The sequence below is a fragment of the Culex pipiens genome, chromosome 1, assembly GCF_016801865.2.
Source record: "Culex pipiens pallens isolate TS chromosome 1, TS_CPP_V2, whole genome shotgun sequence".
In the NCBI taxonomy this organism is placed as follows: domain Eukaryota; kingdom Metazoa; phylum Arthropoda; class Insecta; order Diptera; family Culicidae; genus Culex; species Culex pipiens.
In genome coordinates, this window is record NC_068937.1 from 27221098 (window position 1) to 27246696 (window position 25599).

A 25599-nucleotide genomic window follows, 5' to 3' on the forward strand; every position below is an offset into this window, starting at 1 on the left:
ATACCGTTTGCATAACTCTTTTTAGCTCCCAGGACACGTTCAACTGCGCGCTTCATCAGACGGGCTACCAGAGCCGGCAGCAGATGATCAACAATCTGCCCAGCAAACACATCAGCTTGATCGAGCCCCGCCACATGAACCACTTTAGCGAGGAGCCACCGCCTCTGCCGATGAAGAAAAAGCACAGTAAGTACTACACAGCTTCCAACTGTCAGAGAGTTTGCCCCCGGTTCCCCTCCTTCGGTATTGTTTGGTTAACACCCGCCATCACCTCGTCCACCCGAGATTCCTCCGAATTTGTGGTATCATTTGCTCCCGTAACATGAAAATTATGGAAACGGATTGGTCATTTGCACACCCCTTAAGTTCAACTTGTACCTTGACATCACCACATTTGGTCGTAATTACCATTCTTGTATAACCAGCTTAGAGCGGATCCTAGAAATAAATATCCCGGTTCCCATTCCCCGTTGTCGTATTTTCTTCTAACGTTATTCCCTGATCAAAGATTGAAAAGTTTGCTATCATGCCAATGTAAGGGCATCTCCACCGCACGGACCTAGTTGGGAGTCAAAGCTAAATAATTTTTCGTCAGCACGTGTTGTTTTTTCTTCGTAAATGCTTGTTGGATGAAAAAATATGCTATGTTCTAGAAAGTTGTCCGGAATTCAATATTTGATCATTTTGAAATGTTTGTCTTGATTTCACAGTTTTAAAAATATTTTTTTTTGAAAGGATCAGAAAATGCCAAAAATGATTATTTTTTTTTATTTGAAAAAAAAATATTTGAGTCAAATTTCCATTTTTTTTTAATCATAACTCTGCGGCAAAATGTGTGTCCATACTTTTCTATGGTTCAGAAGTTGCGGTAATTTGTCCCCTAAAACATTAAAAAAAACAAAAATTCAAAAAATATTTATTTCTAGAATTTAAATTTTTGTTACAAAATACCGTCTACCATTTCTTTTCTCAATGGTCCTTATTACTTGAAACAAATTTAAAAAAAAAAACAATTTTTAGTCGAACAAATTTATACGTAAATGTCAAATCATTTCTATTGAAGATTGGTTTGCTGACAACAGATATAAAAAATGGGGTTAAAATGATTTTTTAGCTTTAGTTTTTTTTTGTAATTTTGTGACATTTACTAAAAATTATACTGAATTTATAAAATATTACTAACCTTAGTTAAACAAACATTAAATTGAGATTTATACACATAAAGCAACCTTGCCAATTTGTGATCTGATTTTCTTTAAGAAACACAAAGACTTATCAATCACCTTGGATTTAAAATAACAATTTCCTATGCAACTAATAAAGCATTATTTTTAATTTTGATTGCAAAATGTTCGTTTCACAATCCCAGTTTATTCTTATTTTTTATTTTTTAATAATTCCTTTTCAATGTTTTTTTTTTTTTTTTTGTTTGAAATGAGTATTTGGATGTAATTTGATAATTATTTTAATTTTGCTTAATTTGATTTCGCTACCTTTTCAATATTTTTTTTAATAATGTCCTGTCCTGGTAATTCTTTTTAAGGCTGGTACAAATTTTATATAAAGTTTTTGTCTCCCCCCCTTCAAAGTTGGCCCAAAAAATCAGAAGCAGATTTTTTTTCAAAAAACTTCAAAATTTCAATGGAAATTTAGGTACAATCAGCTGAAATCAATTTAAAATGCGTTTCCCTGCGTTTAAATTTACTTTTAAGTATGTTTGAGTTGATTTAAAAATCTCTTGAATTTTTTTTAAAATTTTCGATATTCGAATTTGTTTTTCGCTAAAAATTTAGTTTTTGTCAAATCTTTCATTTTTTGAAAATTAATGATTACAAAACAACTGAACTAGTGTTAAAACACTAGCATGCAAATGCTGAAACTATGGCTTGTTATTACAACATTTATATTTTTTATCTTTTGGTAAATTATGCGTTTAGTTTCACTGTTTAACTTTACTTTATTATTGTTTTGTTTTTACTACACATTAGTTTTGCTAATATTTGTTTCAAAATATATTTTTTAACCTTGGGGTTTACAGTATAATTTTGTTTTTTTTTTTTGTCAAAATATGGTCGTTGCAATTATTTTTTGAAGTTTATATCGCACTCTGACCAAAGTCGATGGAGGGGGAGGGGGGATAAAAAAGTATAAAAAATGGAATAACGAGCCATGGTTTCATTTTTTTTTCTGCGAAAAAGTTTGGAAATTCGAATTCGTTTATTTAACCTTATATGTTTTTTCCTGTTTGAAATTAGATTTTTGATTAAGTATAAATTTATCTAAAAACGAATTAGTCTTTCATTTGAGGTGTATTTAAACTTTGCTAAAATATTTATTTACTAAGTAAACACAGTTAAGCAACAGAGATAAGCAATAACGAAGTCTGATACAAATTATACTTTCCCATAATTTCGCTGCCGGTCAGCGCATATTTGATTGAAAACAAACACTTTACTAGATTATAAATTTAGAACTTTGTGGTGAAGATGCCCCAATATCATTGACCAAAACTCGAGTTAAGTTTGAAATATATTTCAGTTGTTGGCAATTTTGATCGGGTTTCGTCTTTTTGATGAACGATTTAACTAAATAATCCTTATTCTTAACGTTTAAACAACGGAAAATAATACTATTTACTGTTTCTTTGTAACTACGTGTCCAATTGTTTTGGGTTTCTCCAACATATTTTCCGTCACGTGTGTTCTAATTTCCCATTTTTGGATCTCCACTCCTTGGCTCATCATTCCTTCGTAAATCTAAAAATATCTGAAAAATAAATAGTAATAATCATCCCGCAAAGCCGACATCTCTCACACTCAGTATCTAATCCACTTTTGTATGTGTTGTTACACACTTTAGTGTTTCAAAGTGTGGCCTATTCAGGTAAGTCGCCGCGTGTATCAGTCCTGGTAAAGGCAAGAGAGTGTCTGCGTGTGTGCAAAGCCGAGTGTCTTGAATCTGTGTTGTTTTACTCTTTTTTCTGGCTGGTGTAATAGTTTTGTCTATTTTTTTATTTTTTTTGCTGATCTATAAACGAGGGATAATCTTCTTTTTTCTTCATTCTTGGGGGTTCCACACGAATACCATATGCTCATCACAGTTACAAACTTATACTGAACAACAAACAACACAGATACAAACCATTGTGCACATACACTAGAAAAAAATTGTTTTACTCGTAGGATGCTGATACAATCTATAGAGATGCCTGTCTGAACAAACAACAAACCACAATTCGGCCACACTTACCCCTTAAAAAACTGATCGATCTTAAACAAAATGTACCTACCACAATCATAAATGTTTTAGTTCTCCTCCTCGACTGTGTATTCTTTCCGTGTTCCTCTAACTCTCTCTCTCTCTGTATCTCTCTGCTACCAAAACCTACCAAACACTGTTGCGTTGCTTTTGGACCGCTTCCGACCCTCCTCGCGCTGCTATTTTGCGTTTTGTGACCAACTCTTCTCTCTTACTTCCTGTTTATTCGTTCGAGGTTGCGTCACAAAACCTGTTTGAAATCCTTCTACCGTATCTAGATCTGATACTATCCCCAACTCTCTACTTTGAAAAAATACTCACAAAACTCGATCCTTCTTTCCCTCCCACAGTTATGGCTTACATGGAGATCTTCGGTAGTGCCACCCAGAACCACCAGGAGTTTATGCGCCACTCGGTGCACACGTACAACCTGTCACATCACAGCAGCGGCGGGGAGCAGCACCTGTCGCAGCAGACGCTTCATCACCACCATCAGCAGCAGCAGCACACGACGATGTCCATGACGAGTGGGTCCAGCAATCACAGCATCAGCCACAGTCAGACGATGAGGTGAGTTTCAGTTTAAACGGCATGTTGGCGTTTTTAGACACCAGGTTTGCACCTTGCGGTGGTGATGCTCTTAATGACAGTTATAGTTTTTTTTCTTATTGTACGGACAGTTCTTTACTGGATCACCGCCCAACGACCGTCGAAATATGCGGCGGGTCAGATTCGGGATTACAAATGTCAATCCCTAATATTAAAAAATATTTAATTAATTGATGGAATGCTAAAAAACTCGAAAAAAATTAAAAAAATGCATTTTTTATATCTTGTCTCTACTACTAAAAATTCTGACATGTTACAACACTGTTACATACAATGACACAATTGATATCATAAATATTCCCATATCTTTTTCCCAAACAGATTTGAATAGAAAAAAAAAACAATTTGAAATCAGTAAGTTAATTTCGTCTAATCTTGAGGCAGATTGTATCAAAGCATATTTTGTATATTAATTATTAAACTGTATCAAACTTCCAAACTAATTTAAACATGTTGAAACATGAAATTTCAGAGATTTTTTTATATGTTTTAAAGTTTTGAAAATTAGCAGTTCTCTAGGATTTCGATCATTCGATTTTTTTGTATTTTTTAATCCGACTGAAACTTTTTTGGTGCCTTCGGTATGCCTAAAGAAGCCATTTTGCATCATTAGTTTGTCCATAAAATTTTCCATACAAATTTGGCAGCTGTCCATACAAAAATGATGTATGAAAATTCAAAAATCTGTATCTTTTGAAGGAATTTTTTGATCGATTTGGTGTCTTCGGCAAAGTTGTAGGTATGGATACAGACTACACTGAAAAAAAAATGATACACTGTAAAAAAATTTGGTGATTTTTTTATTTAACTTTTTATCACTAAAACTTGATTTGCAAAAAAACACTATTTTTCATTTTTTTTTTTTATATGTTTTAGAGGACATAAAATGCCAACTTTTCAGAAATTTCCAGGTTGTGCAAAAAATCTTTGACCGAGTTATGAATTTTTTAATCAATACTGATTTTTTCAAAAAATCGAAAAATTGGTCGCAAAAATTTTTCAACTTCATTTTTCGATGTAAAATCAAATTTGCAATCAAAATGTACTTTAGTGAAATTTTGATAAAGTGCATCGTTTTCAAGTTAAATCCATTTTAAGTTGACTTTTTTTGAAAATGGTCGCAGTTTTTCATTTTTTTTTAAATTAGTGCACATGTTTGCCCATCTTTAAAAAAAATATTTTTGAAAAGCTGAGAAAATTCTCTATATTTTGCACTTTTGAACATTGTTGATACGACCCTTAGTTGCTGAGATATTGCCGTGCAAAGGTTAAAAAACAGGAAAATTGATGTTTTCTAAGTCCCACCCAAACAACACACCATTTTCCATTGTCGATATCTCAGCAAGTAATGGTCCGATTTTCAATGTTAAACCAAGACTAACATTTAAAAAGTGCGTAATATTGAATGTTTGGCCCTTTTGAAATGTTAGTCTTGGTTTAAAAATTTTGAAAATATTTTTTTCGAAAAGATCGAAAAATTTCACAAATATTTCATATTTTAACATTGAAAATCGGACCATTAGTTGCTGAGATATCGACATTAGAAAATGGTGTGTTGTTTGGGTGGGACGTAAAAAAATCAATTTTCCTGTTTTTAAACCTTTGCATGGCAATATCTCAGCAACTAAGGGTCGTATCAACAAAGTTCAAAAATGCAAAATATAGAGAATTTTCTCAGCTTTTCAAAAATATTTTTTTCAAAAGTGGGCAAACATGTGCACTAATTTTAAAAAATGAAAAACTGCGACTATTTTCAAAAAAAGTCACCTAAAAATGGATTTAACTTGAAAACGGTGCACTTTATCAAAATTTCACTAAAGTACATTTTGATTGCAAATTTGATTTTACATCGAAAAATGAAGTTGACAAATTTTTGCGACCAATATTTCGATTTTTTGAAAAAATCAGTATTGATTCAAAAATTCATAACTCGCTCAAAGATTTTTTGCACAACCTGGAAATTTCTGAAAAGTTGGCATTTGATGTCCTCTAAAACATATAAAAAAATAAAAAAAAATTAAAATAGTGTTTTTTTGCAAATCAAGTTTTAGTGACAAAAAGTTAAATAAAAAATCACCAATTTTTTTTTACCGTGCATCATTTTTTTTCAGTGTAGTCCATATCCATACCTACAACTTTGCCGAAGACACCAAATCGATCAAAAAATTTCATCAAAAGATACAGATTTTTGAATTTTCATACATCATTTTTTGCCAAATTTGTATAGAAAATTATATGGACAAACTAATGATGCAAAATGGCTTCTTTGGGCATACCGAAGGCACCAAAAAAGTTTCAGTCGGATTAAAAAATACAAAAAAAAAATCGAATGACCGAAATCTGAGAGAATTGCTCATGTAAAGAAAAAAATCGTGACATCACCTTAAAATTTAACTTTTAAGCTTAAAAATTTAAAATTCTTATAAAATTTGTGTGTATTTTTTTTTTTTCAGAAAGCCCATTAAATTTCCTATAAGTTTGTCTTTGATCACTTGTTTATACGATGCAACGGCTTTGAGTTACAGTAATTTATAAACTACAAAATACAAAAATATTTAAATAACTTACGCCCTTCTCATTATCGAGTACAATTGGCTCCATATACGCAAAAATGGCTTATATAGGCCTAGGATAATATGTCTTAAAAGTTTCATTGAAATCGGAGAGGGTCGGGTACAAAAGTACCAGAAAAATTTCTGATTTGAGCTAGAATTGCTCTATGAAATAGTTTTTAAAATTACATAAATTTCTAAATTTCTGTATTACTTTTTCAATAGGGTGAATCCGTAGATATAAACAAGCAGCATTTCCCTTTCATACTCAACGTGAACTGTCAACATTTACAGATTCGCCCTGTTGAAAAGTTAATACGGATTTCTTAAAATCTCGGAAATTCCTAAAACTCTCGAAATACAAAAAAAAACATCTAGAAATTTATTATTCAAAAACTGCAGAAATTTCTAAACTAATGTAACCTAATCTAATCGAACACAAGCGCAGCCAGTCCGAAGAAAGCATCCTGGAAGAACTTGGGGTTAGATTACGCCTCAAGTTCTTTCTTGTCAATATTAATTATTGCAGTACACTTGAGTAACCCCGAAGATGTATTGCATACATTAAAGCGGCCAGGCCTACTGCGTTGCATTAACCGCAGAGACAGATTCTGTGAACGGAGCACATTTAACAGAATCTACAGGGGAGGAAGGATGCGTGGACATACCGTACCAAACGCTTCTGTTTACAGTTTCATATGTGTTTTGTATAATGTGTTAAGTGTAAAATATAGTGTGGTTATATAATCAATTAAATATAATAATGCAATATAATGATCATTTAATAAAATCCCTTCACCTATATATAATAACCACGCACCCAAGCACACAAACAGCGACACAAAAGAAATGAAAATGAGCATGCTAAAACAAGACAGCGCGTCCCCGTGGTCAGCGCACTGATCTTAAAATCTGCAGAAATTTCTAAACTAAAAACTCCTAAAACACCAGATTTTTTTAAAATTCTCAATTTCCACAAATTCCAACATTTCTAAATACCCTTAAATCTCTAAAAACTCCACAAAATAAAAAAAAAATATGAATTTTTGAAATTCTAATATTCCATGAACCTGAAGTTCTTCAAATATTCTTAAAATAATAAAATTTAAAAAGTATTATGGAATTTGAAAAAAATATATTCTTTTATTGATTGGTATTTTAAGGAAATAAATTTGAGGAATTTCTGTAATTTTAGTATTTTATTGAATTTTAGTAGTGGAAATTCATATTTTTATGAAAATTTGTTTTTCTTTAGTTTTTTTTTAAATTAAGATTGTTTTTAAATTCTGCAATGAAAGTACTTAAAAAATCTGGGATTTAATTTTTTTTAAAAGTATTAGAAATTCAATTTTTTTAGGGATTTTGTTATTTTTGGAATTTGAGGATTCCAGAAATCGCCAAAATTTTCAAATTCCTGAAATTACCAACGTAGTCAAATTTCACAAATCCAGAAATTCCTCAAATTCCACAAATTTCTGAATTTACAAAAATACTTTAAGTTTAAAAATTTGAAAATCTGTAATTCCTAAAATATCTGAAATTCCAAAATCTCTCAAAGATTTTTTTAATATCAAAGATTTTTTAATATAAAAAATCAAAAAAAAAAAACATTAAAATTTCCAAAAGGTTTAAATTCTTGAAGATTTTAAAATTCTTAAAAAATTATAAAAACTTTACAATAAAAAAAAATCTACCTCAAAGAAATCCAGCAAAATACTTAAGTACAAAAATTCGAAAATTACATTTTTCTTACATTTCTGGAGTTTTTTTTTTTTTTGAAATGGTCCAATAAATCAAATTTTCAGTTTTTGCTTTTTAGGTGTTTTTTTAATACCCCTGACTCAAGGCGGTTTCAAAAACACCCATAAAGCAAAAACTGGAAATTTGGTTTATTGAACCTTTAAAAAAAATCCAGATTTCTTTCAAAAATTTTTAAAATTCCAGAAGTTTTAAAAAAATCTCGAATTCCAGTTTTTTAAGGTATTTCTGGTAATCATAGATTTTTTTTTAAATATCAGGTATTTTAACATTTTTATTATTTTTGGAATATCATAATTATAAGAGTTTAATTCAATTTCAGGATTTTTTAAATTAGTTTGAGAATTTGAGGAATTTCTGAAGTTTTTGGAATTCTAGGAATTTTAGGAAATCTAGACATTTTAGAAATATGAAGAATTTCACCTATTTCTTAATATAGGAATTTGAATAGGTTAAGGAATTAAAATAATTTCTGTTATTTTAGAATTTCATTTTTTTTTGTTTTTGGTATTGAGTTTCATTTAAGAAATTTTTAGGATTTATAAATAACTAGAAGCTTTAGCTTTTTTTAAATTCAAGGAATTTTTAAAGTTTAAAGAATTTGAGATATTGTAGGAATTTTAAAAAACCTAAATAATTCAGATTTTTTGGAAATTATGGAATTTCAGAAATATTAAGAAACTGAAATTTTGAGTTTTTTTTGGACACTTTTTGTTCAGCACTTGTTACGAAAAGTTGAACTTTTCAGCACTTGTTACGAAAAGTTGGACTTTTCAGCACTTGTTACGAAAAGTTATACTTTTCAACATTTTTTTGAATCAATGCATGGGCATTTGTCTAATCATCCTGTTCAAAGGGTGTTTTTTCGGAATTGCAAAAACGTTGTATGGAACTCGTTGCAAAACTTGATTTTTTCATCACTCGTCGTATTTATCTAACTCGTTGAACCTCGTTTGATAAATGTATGACTCATGCCGAAAAAAACCCTCTTCCAACTTGTTGCATTAACTACTATTTAAATTTGATCAATTCCTAACCATTTATCGCCCCAAATCTCCTTCCAGCCTATCTCCCTCGCGCATCACGCCGCTCCCGGTGTCACCCCCGAGCTCGCCCGGGCTCAGCGTGAAACCTCCGGCGCTCCCCCCGAAGCGCCAACGCATCAACAGCAAAACTCCGAGCATCACATCGACACCGCCCGCCAGTCCCAAAGTGTTTGGCAACAACGGTGACCCGCAGCTGCCGTCTTCGCCGTCACCGGTCCAGCATCACAACTGTTCATCCCCCTCTCCGTCGTCGACGTCCTCGGTCGGAACGTTGCTTCCGACGCCCCCACCAAAGAATCACCCCCACTCGGCGGCCGAAGCAGGGTTGGCGACCGCGACGACCACCAAAATCAAGGTATCGCCCGTGGCCGGAGAAGAGCGGAACCACCACCAACACCTTCTAGCGTCTAACTCTAGTACTTCCCTGAACGCCTCTACTACTTCTCCCAACTCTCCGCATCACCACAACACGCAGTTTAACAACAGTTTCAACAGTAGTAGCGCTAACAACCATAATCTCGAGCAGGAGAGGCCCTCCGACGAGGACTACCTGCACCTGTGTGACGCCACGACGACGACGACGATCTTGGGCAGCGATGGCCAAAAGCAGCATTCGCGGACTCCCTCGGACGTGGGAGCTCCGACGACGACGAATCTCAATAGTCCTAGTATTAATAATGTTCTAGTCAACAACAACAACAACAGCAATAACAGTAGCGGAGCGAAAGCCGGCCAGAACGCTTCCAGCCGGATATCGGACGACGACGAGGTTGAAGTGGTTCTTAGGCGCAATAATAAGGTGCTTAGCGTTGATCTCTAACATAGTTTGAAGGGTGTTTTACTAGCAATTGGTTGAGGTTTCTTTGAGTGGTTTCTTGAAAAAAATGAGTTAAACACCACGCGTCTCCACGGAGACACAGTGTTTGCGGTGGAGACGCCTGATGTTTCACTACTATTTTTTCATGAAACCACTCGATTGCTTGTGCTTGCATGCATGTTCTAACAGATTTCTGAACTTTTTCCATGCATGTTTAAAAAAAAACGCGTTTGTGTTCCAATTTCTTCCATTTCAAAACCTTAAGCAATATTCTAACCTCAAAACTTTATTCTAAAAAAAACATTAGAACGGCATCACCGCCCTCGAGCAGCAGCAGTCGATCAACCTGATGGAGGAGCTGGACGTGGGCAGCTTTCTGGTGCTCAAGAAGGAAAACGAGGACGGGCCGGACGTGAAGGGGGGCCACACGGACGCGCTCATCATTCACGCCACCCGCGTGCAGAAGATTTCCGACGGTAAGTTGGCTTGAGAGGAGTTATCTTTTTTTTCTTTCCACAATTGTATAAAAATATGTTTTTGTTTTACGTCTCACACCTTCGCAAACGAATAACCCTTTGGCTCGTTTCTGAGTTGCGCATTGCGTTTAATATCCACTGACAGTTTGGGCGAGTTTCGTGAAGCTTTGGTTTCGTACTTACAGAGAAAAAAGCTTTAAAGTCATGTGAATTGAGTCTAAATATGTTTTTTTTTCTAAAGACATCTTATAAACCCTTTCAAACTACAATAACGGTTACGTAAATATTATCGTCATCGTCAAGTTCTCAGTATTTTCTTCACCAAATACTTTTAGTTAAGTTGAAACGGTACACAGAAAAAAGTGATGATGGTAATATTCATCAGGAAATGGTGCCAGATTTGGTGAATTTTAACCAGTTTCTGATGAATATTCATCAGGTTCACATTTTTACACATTTTTTGAGTAATATTACTCAAAAAATAAGTAATATTCAACCAACCAAATTTTCAACATTCCAAAAATCAACTTTTTTTTGCTGTGTAACTTCAACTCGCACAACTATACCAATCGGGACATTTTTTTTATCGAGTGAATTGTAAGGCTGTCTGGATGATTCCAGAATTTTGCAGAACGCAACTTGATCAAATCTGTTATTTTTGCGAAAAAAAATCTTTTTTAGTTTTGTTTGCGAGTTTGCCGCTAACAAGTTTGCAATTTTTTTTGTCATAGTCTAATACCTCCTTAAGTTTACAATACGTCGTAATAGCCATCTCGACCTCTCGACACTTATGTGGTATTTTCTCTAAATCAAACCAAATTTTCATTATTTTTCATTAAGAAGCATTTAAAAGTTGAACAGTTCAAGCTTTTTTTAATTTGGTAATTCGTAACCTCGAAGAAAACACTTTTTTTTGTAAAAAGTTAAGCATTTTATTTAAAAAAAACATGACATCACCTTTGTGAAAGTCGTTGTCAAAATTCATGGGCTTCACTTTTTTTTTATTGTGAAAACAAAATTTTGTGAAAGTATATAATTTTGGGATAAAAAACATAATGCAAATTTGTTATCAAATTACATCACCATTGCAACAATTGATGCAACATTAGGCTCCATTTTAAACCCCTTATAATTGTTTTTTTTTAAATAAACTATTTTATAAAAAATACATAATTTGGTAAAAATACATACATTTTGTGAAAAATAACAAAATATAAAAAAAAGTATCTTAAAAAATAACATTACCGTTGTTAAAATTCATGGGCTTGTTTTGAGAAAACAAAATTTTGTGAAAGTACATAATTTTGTAAAAACACATAATTTTGTTAAAAAAAACATAATATAGTGAAAAAATAAAAAAATATTTACATCAGCGTTGCAACAATTCATGTAATTTTAGACTTTACTTGAAATCCAAATTGCAAATACCATAAATTTAAGTATTTTCCATTAAAATATTTTTTTTTTTAAATTAGAGTGCTTTGGTAAAGAAAACTTCATTGTTGAATAAATTCATGCATTCTTTGGCTTCGTTGAATTCCATATAATAAACAACAAAAAAAATATTTTTTTTCAAATTTGAGTACTTTTTAAAAAATATGGTATTTGCAGGCCAAGTGCGAATGATGCTGATGATACCTCTTCAGTTGACGCTCAGGCGAGGAACATCCTGGAAGGAGCGTCACTGACTACGTCCGTAGTCCTGTTAGATCATACTTGATCAAGACAGTATAGCTCTGGTTCCTTGCAAGTGTCCTATTTTCTTACCTCCACGTTGGCTTGGTTTTCATGATGACCTAGCTGGTGGCCTGTGGAAACGGATCGTAAACCTTTGACCACCGTGGGTCAAAGTCGAGACGGCTAAAAGAAAGGGGCGCGACAATGTGGGAAAGGGAAGTAATTTGTGATTGTAGACGGTATTGTTTTTGATTCGCAGTATGTTGAGTCAACTGCTGTGGATGTACCTGAAACATCGCACAACGGGGTTTCTCTTCTTTCCATTTCATCTACCACCTATCTTCTGTTTATTTTGTTTCACTGATTTTCTAACGCGGCTCTGTTTACTATCCTCCATTTCGATTGTACTCATTTGATTCTCTTATTTCTCAACGCTTTTTCACTCTATTTTACCAATTGATGCTGCTGTAACATACTTTCTGCTTTCCCTGCTTTCCCCCTTCCCAACCAATCAATCAATCAATCCTTAATTTGGCAGTCAATTTTGTTTATCATGTGCCTTTTCTTTATTTGTCTATTTGAATAATTCAATATTCTTTTTGGGCCAATATTCAAATTTGGGCCTATAAATTGCCCTCAATACAATCTAAGCTTGTTTTTTTTACCTCTATTTATTAATTATTGTTAATTTCTTTATCTACTTCATAAATTACTATCTTTCTTTTACTATTGATTCTTCAAATAGTATATTTCTTTCACTGTCCATTGTTTTCAATCTTTACCCTTTTCTTCAAACAAATGAGGTTCGAGCCCTTACTCATTTTTTGGAGTGATCAAAGAATTAACACAAATATTACTATTGTACTTTTGAAAAACTTTTATAAAATGCTTAGGACCAAAATTGTAACAAAACACCGCGACAAAAGAAATAGCAACATAAAAACACGACTCAACACTAGGAAAGATTTCAGGAGAAAACAAAACACAGTAAAATAACAACTAGTTTTTGAATTCAAACTAAAAATAAAACAGTTTTTGCTTTAATGAAAGTTGTTAGGCACACTATAAATGGTTAGGCGCTTATACTTACATCAAACCCTACGTAATGTACCACCCCCGGCCGAGTTAAAATGCGTAACCGGAAAAGAAGGTGTGCATGCCTGGCACGAACACTCAAAGCGTGTTCTAGCGTGCTGCTCGTACTGACTCAGAGCAAGGGTGAGATGTAGGTGTAAGGGCAGTGCGTGTTCGTTGGGAACCTTGTGCATAAGATCGGTCAAGGCCCGTTCTTACACTGAAAATTGCGAATTGCGAATTTTTAAAAAATATGGTATTTTCTAAAAATAACAGTACCTTGCACAAAAAAAATAGAGTAAACAAATTCATGCAAATCAGGATTTGTTGACACCCAAATTAAAAAAAAATCTATAAAATATGGTATTTTCAGAAAATAAGACTACTTCGTAAAAAAACATCACTGTTTAAGGGGTTACATACATGCAGAAAATCACAAAATTTCATATTACAGAAAATTTATTAAATCCACTTGATTTTCAACCACTCCTGAAAGTTTCATGAAGATATTTCATGATTTAACTGAGTTAGAGACGATTTAAGCTCAGAATTTTGCGCAAAGCAAACTGTCTAACTTTCTGTGCGTTTTTCTCTGATCACCAAGTTGATTTACAATAATATCTCGAGATGGGACAGACCAAATTGGCTTTGACCAAATTTTGGATGAAGACTACCAAGACATATCTCGTGTGAATGACGAAGCCCGATTTTGAAATTTGAAATTTGAAAAAAAATACAAAAATTAAAAAAAAAACTGGCGTTTTTTTATATGAAAGACAGAAAAATATTTTTGTCTTTTTTTTAAATAAACTTTTTGAAAATTGGCCTCCGTCATGCATACGGGACCGGTTTAACGAAAGACTATCATAATTTTGAGCCGATTTGGTCAAAGCAATGTTGAGAAATCGTGCCCCCCCTTTTTGTTAAACTGCTAACTTCAAATAGCTATAGCTCGGCAATGATACAACCAAATGTCTTCAAATTTGTTTTGTCAATAGATGAAAATGTACAAAATGCCCTGAAAACAGATTTTGAAAAAAGTTTTATTGTGTGCTCAAACCAACCTCTGACATTTTTGCCGATTTACATGTATGTAACCCCTTAACATATTTATGTGAAATTTTCCACAGTTGACACTCATATTATATTTTTTTTTGTTAAATGGGTGTTTGAAAAAATCGTGGAAAAAAAACAATTTTGGAAGAAATACATAATTTTGTAAAACAAATGCCATCTTAAAAAACAAATCAACGTTTTAAAAAATCTTTAAATGTTTAAAATAACTAGTAAATGTCTAAACTGAATAATATTTTTTGTTTTTCTGTTTACATTTTTGACCAAGGGCAATTTGGCATTTTTTCTAATCCTATTGCAAATCTTTCTGTAAAAACAAAACAAAAATCGGTCAAGACAAACGTGTAGGAAATTTGACGAGCTTTCTGAAAAATACACTGAACGAAAAAAACACGCCATTTCTATGAGATTTTTAGATTTTTTAAGGTAAAATGTAAGGGTGATTTTTCTAGAATAGATTCATGCTGTCGTTTTTTTTTTAAATTTTGTCGTTTAGACAGCTTTAAAAAAAACGTTTTGATAAGTGATTTTTGTTTTAAGGCATAGAATTTGTGTGTTTTTTCGAATTCGGCCCTTCAAAAATAATAACTTTTTTTGTCAGTGCGAAACGCAAATCTTCACGAAACCCCCAATGCAATCGTTTTATTTTCACCTTTTTTAAAATCTAATTGGATTCCACATGATTGTTTTTCCCTTTTCTCTCTCGTTTCTCCCCGTTGTTTTGTCGCTCACACCTCGTTAATGTCACCAAAACCTTAACGCGAACACCACCACCATCACCACCCCAAAATATAAAAATTTTAACACCACTTGGCGCACTTTTAAATGTTTTTGAATAAATCGGCACATTTTGTAATAAAAATAACAGTAACTGATGAGTTTTTAGAAGATGGTAAGAGCTCCACGATTAACATCAGTCAGTGTCGTTGTTTTCAGAAGAAAAAAAAAATGCCAGTGCAATTTTCACTGAAATCGATAGTGTTGATCATATTGTAGAATGTTTCAGTTTTCATAAAATCATGATTTTGAGTTTTAAGCTTGAAATGCTTTTTTAAATTTTGGTTTGAATTTGCTTTGAACATATTTAATTTGCAAACTATCGCATTTGACAATTTGTTTTTTTTTTTGCTTTTTATTGCAATTGTTAACTTTATTATTATGCTTTGCCACTAACATTAGATAAATAATTATTTATTTCAATTGTTTTTCGGCGATTGCTTTTGCAGCAAATAACGTTAACTCTCTTCATCAGAATTGTTTTCCTGTACTCTTCGGTTCTATTTTAACCTCTCTTTTGAGAAGACTCTCTCGCTCTCTCTCTTTTTGGTTTTACTCTCTCGTAGCAATCTTATGAAAAGAAAATTAAAGAGACATTGTAAAGAGAGCGCCTAACACGTTTCTGATTATTTTTTTTTTCATTATTTTTTTTTACAAATAGTAAAACCATTGATTTTTTGAGCTTTTGTAGCTTAGATAATTTTACTTTCATCGACACATTACGCCGCAACAGTTAAGCATGAACTATTTTTCGATGAATTCGTATTTTTGACGGCAAAAACGCTTTTTTATTATATATATTTTTTTTAATTTTTACGCTTCGTTTCAAAACTCTGCACGCTCCTAAAATAAATGGTGTTAGTTATAAAAAAAATATTAAGGGATAACCATTGCATTATAATAATCATTCTCATTTTACTACTTTCCATAAATAACCAACTCAACAACAAATAATCAACGTAACTCACCCAGCTTACGGAGAGGCGTTCATCACGACGTTCCGCACGTTCATCTCGCCGCTGGAGCTGATCCAGAAGCTGACCCACCGGTACTCGCTGTTCCACTGTCAGATGATCGACGCCAAGCAAAAGGCCGCGAAGGAGTCCTTCTCGCTGCTGGTGCGCGTGGTCAACGATCTGACGTAAGTACCAGTTCCATTTTCTCGAAGTTACCGAACCTAATCCTACCGTGAACCTTCGCAGGAGTCCCGACCTGTCGCTCCGGCTGCTCGAGATCCTGATGAACTTTGTGTACCAGCTGGTCTGCGCCGGCCACCTCACGATGGCCAAACTTCTGCGCGTCAAATACATCGAGAAGGTGCGCCTCTACAAGGCGAAACACCTGAAGGAGCCCAGCCTGGTGACGCTGTCGTCGCGGGCCGTCATGACCTCGCCCCCCACGCTGCTGGACCTCAAGTCGGCGGAGATCGCCGAACAGATGACGCTGCTGGACGCCGAGCTGTTCCACAAGATCGAGATCCCCGAGGTGCTGATCTGGGCCCAGGAACAGAACGAGGAGCGCTCGCCCAATCTGACGACCTTTACCGAGCATTTCAACAAGATGTCCTACTGGTAAGATGACTTCTTTGCGAACTTCAAACTAGAATCTTCAAATTTCGTTTATTCCGACAGGGCTCGATCGCAAATTTTAAGACAAGAGGATGCCAAAGATAGGGAAAAGCATGTGATCAAATTTATTAAGATAATGAAGCATTTACGGAAGATCAACAACTACAACTCGTATCTGGCACTGTTGTCGGCGCTGGATTCCGCACCGATTAGGAGGTAAGATTAATCTCTAAAACTTCTTGAAGCTGAGAAAATTAATATGTTTCTGTCAACAGGCTCGAATGGCACCGGACGATCACCGAGGGGCTGAAGGAGTACTGCGCACTCATTGACTCCAGCTCCAGCTTCCGGGCGTACCGGCAGGCACTGGGCGAAACGAATCCGCCGTGCATACCGTACATGTGAGTAAATCATTTGTTTTTTAAGGTCCAGGTGGTTATGTTCAGTGTTGGAATTCGAGCGGGAAGAACGAAAGCATTTCTCGCTCGCGAACGAGGGAGAGAATACTATTTAGGCTATAAACTTACCAGCAACAGCACCGCCTCGAGTAAGCACGCAAATGTATGTCACTCACTGGCCAAAAAGAACAAATTTAATGCACCTTTGATCATAATTTCTATCTTGCGAGACCATTTCTCATCATTTTGGTGGCACACACATCCACACGCAAGATGAGAAGTCGCCATCAATATCTTTTCACTTGTGCTAACGTTTTCTAAGCGCTTAAGATATGCAATTGCTTCCAACTACCGGCAACGTGCTCTTTTGAACATTAGTTAGTCACTTACTAAAAAAAATAATCCCGAAACAGGTAAATAATTAGCAAGCGCCATCAAAAAAACAAACGCGTTAAGTCTTTTGACGTTTCAATTTTGACTACCTATTCCAATCGAAGGCTGAAGAAAACCGAGCGAGAAGCGAAGGCAAATAAAGAACAAAGGGTGGTCACCAACACCACCAACATGCTAGTGCAGCACCTGTTAGAGTGAGCCAGTGATGTCAGGAAACTTTCTCTATAAATGCTACTTTTCGTGAGTGTTCGCTTACAATTTCATCAATTTTGGCAACACTAAGCAGTCCCAAAAGAGCGCTGGAAGAAAAAAAGAACTAAGCTGAAAATAGAAAAATGGGCATTGCCCAATGCGCTCGACTGATTAGAATGCATTTTGGAAATATGTTTTTAAAATGCTTGTAATAGGAATAGCATAACTATTATTGAAAGTGAAAAAAAAACAGAAATGTTCACAAAAACTTGCTCTACTCGTTGGTGTACTTGGTTTAGTAAATTTCAAGGAACACTCCAGATTATCCAGCATCATTCAAACACGACCGCTTATTAGGCTTAAAATGGACATATTTCCTCTACTTTTTTCTTCTCTCTCGCGCTCGCATTTTCGTTTGCGCCTCGTGCTAGCCGTTCGTCCCAAGCTAGCAACTTGTTTATTAGGCTTATTAATGCGAACCAGGCGATGGTACAGAGGTGTAACTTCAATCGCTGTGTTGTTTTTTGTTCGTTTCTAACACGTTCAACTTCTCGCGAACGGGAAATTCTGGCTCGCGAGAAAGCCCGTTCGCGAGAGGAGGAGAGCACGGGCAATCGGTGAGTTTCTCTCGGCAGCTCGAGACTCGTGGCGAGAACTCGAGAGAGAGAGAGAGAGAGAGAGAGAGAGAGAGAGGAATTTTTCTCGCGAGAGCGCGAAAATACCAACACTGGTTATGTTACAGTCATGACCGGAATGACAAACAATTGTTATTTCGGTTTAATAACGCAAATTGTTATTTGACACTCAAACGCTCGGGATGTCATTTGACCCCTATTATTTTTCTTTAAAAAATGTTATAACTTTTGGTAGAATAAACCAAATTAGATGCTTCCGGTTGCAAAAGATCCAGATTTGTCTATTTGTTCAACTGTCAGATGGGTGCAAATATGGCCCATTTTTACCGTAGACATTCCGGATTACGTCGGCCTCCCAATATGGGTATTTGGTCAAATATATCAATTTACAGAAGAAGAAATCCATCAGAAATTGCGTTTTAAGCATTTGAAGACTAACAAGGTATGTTTCGATTGATATTTTTACAAATTAATAATTTAATGAAGTTTGTTTAAAGTCTGGGCATGTCAAAAAATGTCTGACACACGCTCAAATGTCTGTGAAACACAGACAAATCTGTGCATCTGGCATCATTGAGAACAATGTCGGAAATGTTACAAAACTTCAAGGAATCATCCTGATACATCATCCTGCAAAAATAATAGGCATGGTCCAGACCTTCGGAACCCCTGAACAGGTTTCCAACAGGAAACGGTGCACCGAGCTCAATTGGTGGCAAAAAAAACTACATTCGATTATAATCGTTCATTTTAATCATATTTTTTCTGAACTGGTAGAAAATGAAAAATCTGGCAAAATTTGTTAAAATATGACTGTCAATGATGGTTCTGAATTCGGGGTCCAGAAATAGTAAATTGAAATGAAAAAATAAATCTAAAGCAAGATTTTAATGTTTTTCTAAAACAAACATGGCCGCCAAATGGCCGATCGGGAATGATGCCTTTGAGAGTTTTAATCTGGCTGAAACTTTAAAAAATCTGGGATTTCCAGATTTGTCTGGCAACTTGGCAACTCTGGTCATTACTCACAAATCTAGAGTTTGTTTTAATACGTCCTATAAGGCTTTCTAGGCCCAGTGAAAAAAATATAATTTAACTCAAAAATGACGAACTCCTCGTCACAGTGTCCTGATGCAAACAATGATCGAGCTGTAGCTGATGTTATAGTATTGGTGTCATGTGATTGTTTACATCTAGGGCGTCAAATTTTCCCGGGTTTTAAATTTCCCGGGAAACTAGAATTTTTATTTTGGAATCCCGGGAAAATGTTCAAACAGGTATAAAATCTATCTTTTCATTATTTTTGTTATGTTTTTGAAAGTTAAATCATAGTATTAACTTAATAGATCAGTAGTGCGGTGCCTGTGGGGACGCGCAGTCCTGTTTTTTACCTTCTTCTTATTTCATTGTTTTTTTTCCGCGTTCGTTGGCCGATGAGTTTTTTTGTGTTGTTCACTTTTTATAGTTTCTATAAAAACGTACCTTTTTTTTTAGACTAGCAAGTTGTTTTGCTGGATCAAGTCCATTCCATATCATCGATGATCGGAAGGCACGCCGTCGAATATGTTTAAAGGCCTTTGATATAAAATCATTTTAATAAATGAAGCCCATCTTACTAACCGAGACGCAGCCGATATAGCGGTCCCATCACTCAAGTATCGGCTAACATTCCCGTCCACTTCCCCGTGTCTTACCTCTGGTCGTGGCCGGCGTCGGTATTGATCAGCACGATAGGGACCTTTGAAAATTGCGAAGGGGTGATGATTGGTTCCTACTTTTCATCTGTGGTCCACGGAGCAATGTTTGGGGGTCCTGGTCAATAACGAAGTAGCAGCTACGGGTAGACACCAATGCTATGCTATGCTATGCTAAATCAAGGACGACAGTTGTTAAATAACTTACTAGAAATTAAAATTGATTTTTGTTGTTCTTTGTTGTGCTTTGGATTTTAAATGAACTACAACTTTTTACCCAATGTGATTCAAGTTTAATAAGTCTTTTATAAATATTTTTCTCCTATATATTTTTGTATGTGACATGACTAGCTTGCATTATTTTTTGAAAATTAAAAAAAAACAAGAAGTGACAACAAATGGAATAATACTAGTAAAACTTTAAATAATTCTAGTGTTAGGGGGCTGAGAAAAAATCGTCAAAATCGAGAAAAAGTCGGGAATGTGATTCATACCCATTTCATGATTTAACTTTTTTTTTCAGTAAAGCTTAGATTGCCAAAGTACATGTTTTTTACAATTTTTTATGGAACTCAAAACGACATACTTTAAGCCATAGTGTATGGTGGTGCAAAAAAGCGTTGCAGGGATATGATTTTTTTTAAACTATCGAAACTGTAGTCGAAAAATTCGAAACTAAATCAAATTCTTTCTATGAAAATGAGTTTTCTAAAGGAGGTATTAGACTATGGCAAACAAACAAACAATCTTGCATTTTTTGCCGCAAACAAGTTTGCGCGTTTGACAAACTGCCAAACTGGAAAAGGGTGAGTTTGTTTGTTATCTATCACAGCAAATTCTGATGTTCGTTTTTAGTTAATATTTACTGAAAACTGCACTACTCAAATTTTTCAAAAAAAATTGAAAGTGAAAGTTTCTGATCTTTTCAATAAAAAAGTTTGGTATACAATATGAAATGAGGAAATTTTTTATATTTGTTGATCTTTAAAAAATTATGTTATATTTATTTAGTATTGGAAAGTATCATAAAGTATTTATTGTTAAACTTTTGCTAACATTAAAAAAATTATTAATTACGAAGGAAATTAATAGACTAATTACAATGCAAATTTAGTTACCATCTTGTATTATAACATCAATACAAATAATTTTGCTGGAGATACATGAAGCTCAAAAATTCGGAAACGATTTTGAATAGTTTTATAACATTATTGTATTTTTCAAAGTAAAAAAATAGTTAATTTGAGAAAATAAATTAAATGCTATTTCTTGGAAGAAAAATTATATGAAATTATGTTCAAATAATTGATAAAACAATATAAGATGTCCGGATTTGGAAGCGACCCGAAATTCGAAGCATGACATCGTTTGCAATTGCTTACCAATATTTGTCCGAAAGTGTTACTTCTGAATGCGATCATTTGTCCAATATACTTAATTTATAAAAGTGCCCCATCTGATCAATCAATTGTGATTTGAAAATTACTCTTACACAAAAACCAACTTTGGATTTGGAAGCCGGAAACAGTTGATACTTCGCTTTTTCAGGGGATAAGGGAAATTCTCCCCGATCTCTCCAAGTTGATTTCGCTCGTATTTGGATGGTTTTTTTGGGAAGGTGTGTTATAATTTCTGATAAAAAGTTCTAAAATTCATTTTTAAATAAAAAAAAACTTATTTTCCTCTGCTTTTTCGTTGCAACAGTGGCCTGGTGCTGCAGGATCTCACGTTCGTGCACATTGGCAACCCGGACACGCTGCAGGACGGCTCGATAAACTTCTCCAAACGCTGGCAGCAGTACCACATCGTGGTAAACATGAAGCGTTTCAAGAAGGGGTAAGTTTTTGTTGTTGCTTAAAAGCAAAGTAGAAACATTTTAGTAAATTTTCCCCTCCCCCTCACAGGTCGTACCAGTTTAAGAAAAACGAGAAAATCATCGGCTTTTTCGACAACTTTGAAAACTACCTGGACGAGGACGCCATGTGGCAGATTTCGGAGAGCATAAAGCCGCGGGGCGGTCGCAAACCGAACGTCACCAGCAATTAGTATAAGCTAAACTGTCTCAAGGGCAGCGACGAGCACGAGCAGGTGATGCTTCAGCAGCTGGAGCAGCAAAAGAGAAGTCAGCAGCAGTAGACGGAGGACGCACGGCCGCTGAGGTATCACACTCAAATACCAAAAATTCTTTTATCACGGTTAAGTTAGGTTGTTTTTAGTTACATTTTTTTCTGTTTCCCTCCCTCATTTCTTCCTCTTTGCGAGAGGGACAATTTGTTGGTTGACTTTGCTTTCTGAATTTGGCGCGAAATGGAGAACGAAATTCTCAACTGTGGCAAATGTGTTTTATTTTAGCAAGCAAAATATCAAAAAATAACATTTCACCGAGATTAGAGAGCCGTTGAGCTGTGTTATTAAATTTATTTTTTTAGCGGCGTAAAATGTTAGCACACTTAAGCATCGAGAGGAACGGTGGTGATTGCTTTATTTATAACGAAAGATACAGCTTCTGCAAGTTGAATTTCAATGCAAATTGTACATAAAATAAACAAGCAAAAAATTACGTGTTTTAAGTTAGGAAAAAAAACAACAAGCAAGCAAGTGAAATAACCAAAATATCAAACAATAATAGAAGATAGCAAAAGCAACACATACAACTTATTCACAGTCCGACGGAACTGTCAAAGAATCTAAATAAATTTCATTTCAAGCGTATTACTCTATTCTCAGTTTTATGGTTTTCTTTATTTCATATCAGAAATTTCCCTTTCTTCTCCTTAGTTTCTTTCTAGGTCTAATTTTCCTGTACTTTTTCAATTTTGTTTCTTTTAAAATATTTCCACTTTTTTGAAATAACAATAAAATAAAGTTTTTGAGAAAGCCGTCTTTACATGAAAACATGAGCACTACAACGAATAAACAGAATCAAACTGCAAACATTTTTCTTTTTATAGCTTGAAAAAGTGTCAAAATTTATACACACAAAACCATACTGCTGCAATATTACTTGGTAGTGTGTACTACTAGTGCAGTAATCTGTTATTAAACCATTAAAAGTTATTATTGCAGTTTTTGTACCTTTTTCAAAAACATTTCCTTTTTCTCGTTAAATAAATACTTCTATTTTTGAGTGTCCTGTCTGGTCTGGTTGTGGATCTTCGTTGTCTCAATATAGCTCCGTCTATCGATGGTTTCTTCCAGTCCCTTCAAATTTCATACTTCCATGCTCTTCCTGTCTCGAAATTATTCCTAGCTCGTTGAATCCCTCCCTCCTCTTGTCTCTCCATTTGTCAATATTTTCTCTTTCTCATGGCTTGGCTGGACATGTTTTGAAGCTTTTGGAAGGGGTTTGACAATCATTTGATTTGTTTTCTGATCGTTGCCATGATTCTCTCCCATAGCTGCAGGTCAGACAAATATTTTGAATATAATTTTCAATTTGCATCGTTCTGTAAACACCCGCGATTGTCCCTTCGATATTGACAGTTGTAGAAAAATATTTGTCTCGATGACTTTTTCTGGGATTTCAATTTTTCATCAAAGGAGGCGATTTTGGGGGTTAAAATATGGCCCTGGTTAAAGTTTCAGCGAAATTGGGGTGTTATTCATAACAAAATGATTTTTTGGTTGTGATTTCCCAAAAAAAAACGGTTTAAATCAAAAATTTTATTTAAAAAAAAAACCATCACAAAACTGTACCGGATTCGCTGAAATTTGTTTCACCACGTCACCATCTTCACGGATGATTTTACAACGGTTCGATGGTTCCCAGTTTGTTTACATTGAAAAGAAGCTCAGTATGGAGCTCGGAAGGAACGCCCCTGCGAAGTATGTTGGCTGACATATCGAGCGGTCAGTCAAAGAATCCAACTAGAAGTCGCATGACAAAGAACTTTTGCTTGAAAGAGATAGGAAACCTGATGCAAACAAACCTCCAGCTGCCATGTAAACATACTTTGAATGTGATGGTAAATTTCTGACTAGAAAGCCTCATGTGGAAATTGGAAATTTACAAAATTAAAATTTTGAAGAAATTTGAAAAAATTATGATTGATTTTCAAAACTTGCTTTAACTCTTAAATTTTCAATTTTATTTCGGTTTTATTGGTGAATAGTCAAGATACAATAAGTGTTTTTGTGCAGTTCAAAACAAATTTTTGCTGTGTGTTGCATCGTAATCCATTTTGGAACAATTATTTCTTTAACGAAGGCACTAACAAGAATAAGAAAAGTTTTACAAAAAACTTTCAAAATTCCTAAATCAAATAACTTTGGAGCATTTTTGAGTAAAAACATTTCCGTGAATGGTCGACCCGGAGTGAAATTTTGGCACGGACTTCAGAAAATCAAGTACGAACAGCATTTAAAGTTTCGAATCCCCGGATATTTAAACTTCTGATTTATTAAACTTTTATATTCCAGATTATAAGTTTTTTTAAATCAATTGAATTTTTTTTATATTTTTGCCGTAATCTTTAATTACACAAAATCAAATAACTTCGGAGCATTTTTGGAGTCATATTTCAGGACCCAAAATTTGAGAAAAATGAAAATTACGTGATTTGATTATCCGGAGAGCAATTTTGGCGAGGACTTCGGTAAATCGAGTACGATATGTATTAATTAGTCTAGATCTCTAATTTTTTTTAATCATATTTCAGAATTCTTGATATTGTTTTGATTTTTGGCATTTTTAAATTTTTAAATTTTTAATTTTGGAAGTCTGTTTTTTAATTTTTGAATTTTATTTTTCGAAATTTTTGAATTCATGAATAATTTAATTTAGAAATTTCAGATTTTTTAATTTTGAAATTGTCGATTTTTTTAATTTTTGGATTCATAAACTTATGAATTTCTTAAATCTTCAATTAATACTTTTTTTAAACACAGTAGTTGTTCGGTAACTGGGCTGAGAACGTAATCCAGTCACCGAATGTTGCTCGTTAACTGGGCTGAACAAAAAATAACGAGGGGACCACCGATTTATAATATTTTCCAGATGAAATATAAAAATAAAAGTTACTCAAATTTATTTACAATGCTTATTTTTCATATTTCTTTAATTGTAACTTGAAATTAAACAAAAGTTTGAAAAAAGTTTTTTTATTTATTGAATGTGATTTTTGCATCCATTAATCCCTCGGTCATTTTGGTTTGTTTTGGTTTTTTGACGTTTGTCTGCTTTTTAACTGGGCTACGGCCCAGTTATCGAGCGCCCAGTTAAAAAGCAGCCCAGTTAAACAACGCCCAGTTACCGAACAACTACTGTATTTGTATTTAAATTTCTGGCCAGTGCAATTATTTTTCAAAGTTTATGTCGCTCTCCAAAATCGTCCCAAAAAATCAAAATCATCAAAATTGATGTTAATAAAATAACAGTTTCAAATTCATTTTCCTGCGTCATCATTTTTAATATGTTTGAACTAGTTGAAAAAATTATTTTGAATTTTTGTGAAATCTTTTTAATAGATTACCAGTGTAGTATGATATTTTTTTCGCTTTTTTTTCGTTTATACTTCGATATTTTCAAGATATTTTAGAAACTTATGTTGCTAAAACAACTGTACCTGGACTGGTGTTAAATGCATTTAAATATTTTTTTTT

At 34.1% G+C, this 25599-nt stretch overlaps 1 protein-coding gene across 9 annotated transcripts in view; it reads left to right on the forward strand.

Annotated features, from left to right (window-relative positions):
• LOC120413322 (guanine nucleotide-releasing factor 2) overlaps positions 1-22718 on the forward strand; it is a 116837-nt gene extending 94119 nt beyond the window's left edge. For 4 of the 9 annotated variants that reach the window (XM_039574093.2, XM_052711629.1, XM_039574089.2 and 1 more), the window contains 12 exons: positions 26-186; positions 2860-2883; positions 3609-3828; positions 9242-10022; positions 10348-10516; positions 15210-15233; positions 16091-16259; positions 16321-16689; positions 16750-16902; positions 16962-17087; positions 21703-21834; positions 21903-22718. In XM_039574093.2, coding sequence (XP_039430027.1) covers positions 26-186; positions 2860-2883; positions 3609-3828; positions 9242-10022; positions 10348-10516; positions 15210-15233; positions 16091-16259; positions 16321-16689; positions 16750-16902; positions 16962-17087; positions 21703-21834; positions 21903-22044 — 2470 coding nt within the window. In that variant the 3' untranslated portion in view covers positions 22045-22718. The remainder of the gene's footprint in view (positions 1-25; positions 187-2859; positions 2884-3608; positions 3829-9241; positions 10023-10347; positions 10517-15209; positions 15234-16090; positions 16260-16320; positions 16690-16749; positions 16903-16961; positions 17088-21702; positions 21835-21902) is intronic. The other 5 variants (XM_039574092.2, XM_039574095.2, XM_039574090.2 and 2 more) reach the window with 5 other exon arrangements.
• The last annotated feature ends 2881 nt before the right edge of the window (positions 22719-25599 follow it).